Source organism: Salmo salar, chromosome 05 (assembly GCF_965601325.2).
Source record: "Salmo salar chromosome 05, fSalSal1, whole genome shotgun sequence".
In the NCBI taxonomy this organism is placed as follows: Eukaryota; Metazoa; Chordata; class Actinopteri; order Salmoniformes; family Salmonidae; genus Salmo; species Salmo salar.
In genome coordinates this window covers 8,402,996-8,408,995 of record NC_138295.1, presented here as the reverse complement: position 1 = coordinate 8,408,995, position 6,000 = coordinate 8,402,996, and the positions used below count along the sequence as shown (strand labels likewise).

General features: G+C 42.6%; 1 protein-coding gene across 3 annotated transcripts in view; it reads left to right on the top strand.

Moving 5' to 3' along the window:
• Window positions 1-697: 697 nt before the first annotated feature.
• Window positions 698-6,000, top strand: part of LOC106604147 (SMAD family member 5) — a 41,665-nt gene continuing 36,362 nt past the window's right edge. Inside the window, exons 1-4 of one of the 3 annotated variants that reach the window (XM_045717851.2) lie at window positions 698-917; window positions 4,837-4,939; window positions 5,328-5,518; window positions 5,735-5,950. In XM_045717851.2, coding sequence (XP_045573807.1) covers window positions 5,332-5,518; window positions 5,735-5,950 — 403 coding nt within the window. In that variant the 5' untranslated portion in view covers window positions 698-917; window positions 4,837-4,939; window positions 5,328-5,331. Of the gene's footprint in view, window positions 918-4,836; window positions 5,519-5,734; window positions 5,951-6,000 lie in introns of all 3 variants that reach the window. The other 2 variants (XM_045717849.2, XM_045717852.2) reach the window with 2 other exon arrangements.

Here is a 6,000-nt window from a genome sequence, read left to right as displayed (position 1 = left end):
TCAATGTTATTGAATGAATCCCAGAACATATTCCAGTCTGTGCTAGCGAGACAGTCCTGTATTGTCTGCTTCAGTGGACCACAGATCACAGCATCTGCTGATGTACGATTATGATCATTTTTCTTTACAATATATTTCTTTACATGAGCTGCTCATGGGCAATTCCAGAGGAACAGAGTGATGCTGAGACTCAGATTTTTTCATTTTAAAATATATGTCCAATACAGACAAATCATTGCGAAGTTAAACAAATCATACAACTCTATGCACAAGGACTGCTTTTAATTATTTTCACAGAACATTTTACAAAAACACATTTTTATTGTATTTTTTTCTATTTGGTTTTATTATTTTTATTTTATGCACTTTGAGATTATTCTGTATAATGAAAAGTGTTTTACAAATGTAATAAATAATAATAATGATTTACTTGAAGAGCAGTGCAGATCCAACGTTTGGTAACAGAATGACAGCACAAACAGCGCAAACCGTCATTCTGTTACCAAACTGCACTGTTCTTCAAGTAAATGTATTTTTGTAGAATGTTCTGTGGAAATTGTTTAAAAGTAATAATTTAAATAGAGTTGTATGGTTGCAATCGTTGGCTTTTGTTTGACATACTCAGATTTTTTTCACTTTAAAATGTATCAGCATCACTCTGTTAACATGGAATAGCCCTCATTTGAAGAAGACTCGGGACAAAGTGTAGAATAGAAGAAGAAACAGATGATGAAGAACATTAGAGAGTAAACTCATTTAGCGGAGGGATATGCGCTCCTCCTCCCAGTCTACTTGGACAGAGGAGTCGGGAGAGTTAGGGAAAGGCTTTGAGGGGGAAAAAAAGTCAGGAAAGAAAAAACGGCTTTGAATAGAGAAAAGTACTAAGGAAGCGACCAGCCTGCCTCGGTTATTGAAAGGTATGCGATGAAATGATAGCTTATCCACTAGATAAGCATGTTTCCATGAGTAGACTACACAATTACCAAGTTTTAATCAGTAAAGCTAGGCTTGGGTACTTTTCCAAGAGGGGGTGGGGTGTAGCTGGCTAGCTAGAGAAGTGATTGAAAAAAGTTATCTCTGGAATGGTGGAGAAGGAGAACGTAGCTTGTTAGCTAGAATAAGGGGGTGGATAAAGACGATATTTGTGGTCAAAATAGGACGTGTTCTCGTTAACGTCAGCCATGTAAAACCACACGAACAACTTTTTGATTGTACCATCAATTCGGTTCAACTCGATAACCAACTGGCTAACTTAATTAACTTGTAGCGTGTTGAGCTAGCTAACGGTAGCTACTTGTGGCTAAGTTTAGCCAACGAGCTAGCAAAAATTAGCGAAATGGATGAAAATGTCATATTTTCCACTCTTAGCCATAAGTCACTTAACGTTAGCTACGTACGTAATTATCGATATAGATCTCTGACACGAAATACACATGGCTATTTAGCTATGTGTATTTCATCAAATTGAATACTTACTAGTTAACATGTCATGCTAAGCTAGCTAGCAAGTACAGTTATTGTCTACCTTGGAAGTTAGCTACTTTGTCACAGTGTTCAATGTAACTAGCTACGTCGACAAAAGGTGTATTCTAGGAAATCGGGACATGTTGTGTTTGATTTCAAGCTTCAGTGGTATAATGGTTGTGATTTATGGGTCAAGTACCTTTAACAAGCTTTGAATAATGTGTTTTTAAAAAGATACACAAGATGAAAGTCACTAGATAATGTATTCAACCCCCCCCCCCGTAGCTGAGGTGTTGCCACCCAGTTTTATCCAGTATTCAGGCATTTTTGATTTGTCATCCTGCAGTAATGATGTCGTCAGACCTCCGGGATTGTGTGGGTGTCTGGTGTTAGATAAATGATCAGCCATTTGGCAATTAGGCAATATTCTCTAGAGTATTACCTTGGATGGGGAGACATCTCATGCTTAGTTACCTGAACCATCCTTTGTTTCGCCCTTCACTTTCACCGTGTAGCCAGAGCATGCCATGTCAGAATTGTCTCAACGTTGTTCTGTATTATTTTCTCAGTTTGTTGAATGTTGCTATACATTTTCGCTGAACTTCTCAGCTTCATCTCAACAAGATTCTGTTGTTCTGCCTAATGGTTATTCAAGTGACTCTCAAAAGTTATTCAAGTGAGGCACTCAAAACTTGGTACCCATGGTGACGTTCAGACTCTTCATCCCGACACTGTTTGTTGTTGCTTCCTGACCCCTGCTACAGGACAGCCAGGCAGGAAAAGACTTAGGTGTGAAGTGATGTTATCAGTCACTGGACTCTGTGCACCTCGTTTCCTGTCGTTAATGTTATTGTATTGCTGTCATCGCTCACTTTGCATTACAGCCTCACAGCAACAGAAACCAGCAGATTATCTAGACAGGCTGTGTCCAGAGAGCTTGCTTACCTACCTATAACCCAGTTATCCATATATTCATGGATGAAACAACACACCTACATGGATCTTTAGAGAGTCAGTGAATAGTCTAGCTAGTATCTGCTACATTTTGTTGGCCATGTATTCCCTGCCATCTCACTTCATCACACATGCAAAGCTCACCATTTTTTCCTGTGGTGACTGAAGTGTAGGGTATATTTCAATGCCTATAGGGCTCCACTATTGCTTTGTTTCCTATTGTAACAATGAAGCTCTAAACTGCCTGGTGCTGTTGGAAAGCTGTGTGCCGAAAGGGAGGGATATGATGAGAAAGTAGCTTTCAGTGGCCTCACATCCTCTCTGCTACGGCTGTTTTCAACAGCTGTGCGGCAATGCCTGTATTTTCTGTCTTCTTTCTGTCTCTGTCCACCCAGTATGGCTGTCCGAGACAAAAAAATAATAATCTTGGTCCACCGAGAGGAGTCTGTTCTTTCAACCAATCGATTCGACCAATTTTTAAAACGTTTTTTCCATATATAGACACACCCTATGTTTGAATAAAATCAACTATATGTAGGCTACTGAGCAAGTCTGATGCTTTAAGCGCCGCGATTTTAAAAATGAAGATGCAATTTACTAAAGAGGGAGCAAGAGATCAATATAGCAAATAAACCTGTTCCCGACCCTTCTGCTGCTGCTGGCCTTTGCAGACTCTGCCTTTATGCTCCTGCAGTTGCCGTTAATAGGCTACACCAGGGGTCGGCTACCTTTTCTATTTGGAGTGCCAAGTTAACGTACCATTTTCCCTGGTCTGTGTGTCAGTTACGATTTTCATATGCACGTTTTTGTGGACCAGTTTAATTTATAATAGTCTTCATAGCTCAAAAATCAATGGCATGTGGTTAATCAAAATTCTATTTAAATGTAACTTCTGTTGGCATTGGCAATAGGTAAAAGTAGCCTACATAAAGCCAACAAATAAAAACATTGCAGCTCACAGGTAGAAAATAGCCAGATTCTTTTATTATTTAAAAAAATATATATATTTATATATTTTTTAAATAAAATAAATATCCTATAAATCACCTTGCCACGCATGGCCTGTCTTCAAGGAACTTGAAACATTGTATCAACTATTAACATCAGTGTGCTCCAGACAGACACAGCTGTAGGATGTTTGTTCAAGGGATAAGAAGTAATCAGGTAGGCCTGTTTTATGACGTTTACACCGGATCAGAGCGTGACACTCCCCCCCCCCCCCCCCCTTTCAATGCTGAGTGGTCATCGACGGGGAGAGAGCTGGAAAGATATGTCAAATGGGCTACGTTGAGGAACCGTTGTCTCAATGGATGTAGAGACAGACTTAGTTTACTTGCTGTTTGAGGTAAAGAAAACACTACTTTTGAGAAGCTCCACAACTCATTAGTGGTGGTGCGCTAAGCTAAGCCAATCCAGAAATACTATCAGATCCCCAAATGGCCACATTTTATAGGCCTACATTGGCACGCAGGCCAGGTAGCCGATAGCCATAGAAGTAGTCCTAATCAGGTGCACGTCCTTGCTCAAGATTGACAGGAGCGCTCCAAACAAAAGACGATTTACTAAATTAACAAGTCATAAATGGAATGAAATAAACCCAAACTTTCCTCACAAGTGTAGCCTAGGTTGTGCGCTCTGCGAACAACGTGTCCACTCCAACAATGTACGACTGTAATAATATATTGAATGCATTAACAGAAATTACCGTAACCAAACATTGTAGATTAGAAATGGTAGTAATTAACGGTAAATGTACTACTGCTGTGCCATCCTAAGGCCTCCACAGTGGACTAGTCTGCTCAGACAGGCATCTCGTCTGCCATAAATTATTTTTTTATTTATAAACTGGGTGGTTCGAGCCCTGAATGCTGACAGCCGTGATGTATCGGACTGTATACCACGGGTTTTGACAAAACATTTATTTTTACTGCTCTAATTACGTTGGTAACCAGTTTATAATAGCAATAAGGCACCTCAAGGGTTTGTGGTATATGGCCAATACACCACGGCTAAGGGCTGTGTCCAGGCACTCCACATTGTGTTGTGTCTAAGAACAGCCCTTAACCGTGGTAAATTGGCCATATACCACACCCCCTCGTGCCTTACTGCTTAAATATTTGCCACTGCTCGACTAAAGAATCTCGGTCGACCAACTCTGGTCCTTTTAAAAAGCTGCTGTATGTGAAATATTGTCTGCTATAGGGTGGTAAATGACAAAACCGCATGACGACTTTTGTTTCCAAACATTAGGGCTGTTTTTCCAAAACAAATCAAATCCGCTAAGTGTTTTGTTTCCTTGCCACGATACTAAGGACTACTGGTGATACTGGTATCGTCCCGGCCTTAGACGTCACCTGACCTGAGGATTCTGTTGTGCAATATATTTCTAACACAGCTTCTCTTCTTTTTCCCCTCCAGGTTCCACACTAGACCTTTACCCAGGCTCTGACCACCTCACCATATGGTACGGACCTAACCAGAGAGACAGAACGAGAGAGGGAGAAGAGGAGGGAGATAATAGGTCCTTTTCCTATTTAGACCTGCCTATTGACTAGCTTCGTTTTTAAATCCTCTGGGCTGTTGTGTCCCAGAGGCCTGATCTCAGCTGAACTTGTTCCCCCGAACTGCGCTCCCCTCAGTGGGGTTGGTTGTGACCCAGCTCCAGGGTACATCCCACCTCACGGCAGGCTTTCCTTTCCTGAGCAGCAGCAGCTGTGTCCTGCCTGCGTCCTGCCTCTATTTCCTGTCCTTGGTGTACAAGGCTAAGCCTCCTCTCTACACTCCCCTTCCCCAAACACACCCTCTCTCCCTGTTGTACACGATCCAAGAAGAGGACTCGTCAAATCCCCTAACTTCCTGGTACATTTCTCTCTCTCCCTCCCTCCACTCCTTCTCACCCCGGACAGCAGCACCATGACCTCTATGTCCAGCCTGTTCTCCTTCACCAGTCCAGCTGTGAAGCGTCTGCTGGGGTGGAAGCAGGGCGACGAGGAGGAGAAATGGGCTGAGAAGGCTGTTGACGCCCTGGTCAAGAAACTGAAGAAGAAGAAGGGAGCCATGGAGGACCTGGAGAAAGCCCTCAGCAGCCCAGGACAACCCAGTGAGTGACCCTGTCTGTCTGTAGTGTACTGTGTGTGTGTGCGGCGTCATACTTGGTCAATTTCAGGCCAGGTGTGTGTGTGTGTGTGTGTGTGTGTGTCTCTCTCTCTGGATCATAGAGTATTCTAGATGACTAAGAGAGAGATCATCATAATACTTGGTCCAGATATTTTCTCACCTTCCCTAAAACCCGTCTCTCTATCTCCTGCCCTGCCAGGTAAGTGTGTGACCATTCCTCGGTCTCTGGACGGTCGTCTCCAGGTGTCCCACAGGAAGGGTCTCCCCCACGTAATCTACTGCAGAGTGTGGAGGTGGCCCGACCTACAGTCTCACCATGAGCTCAAACCTCTGGAGGTGTGTGACTACCCCTTCGGCTCCAAGCAGAAGGAGGTCTGCATTAACCCCTACCACTACAAGAGAGTAGAGAGCCCCGGTACGTCATGTGTTCATTCCTATTACAGTATTGACTCAATCTAATGCATT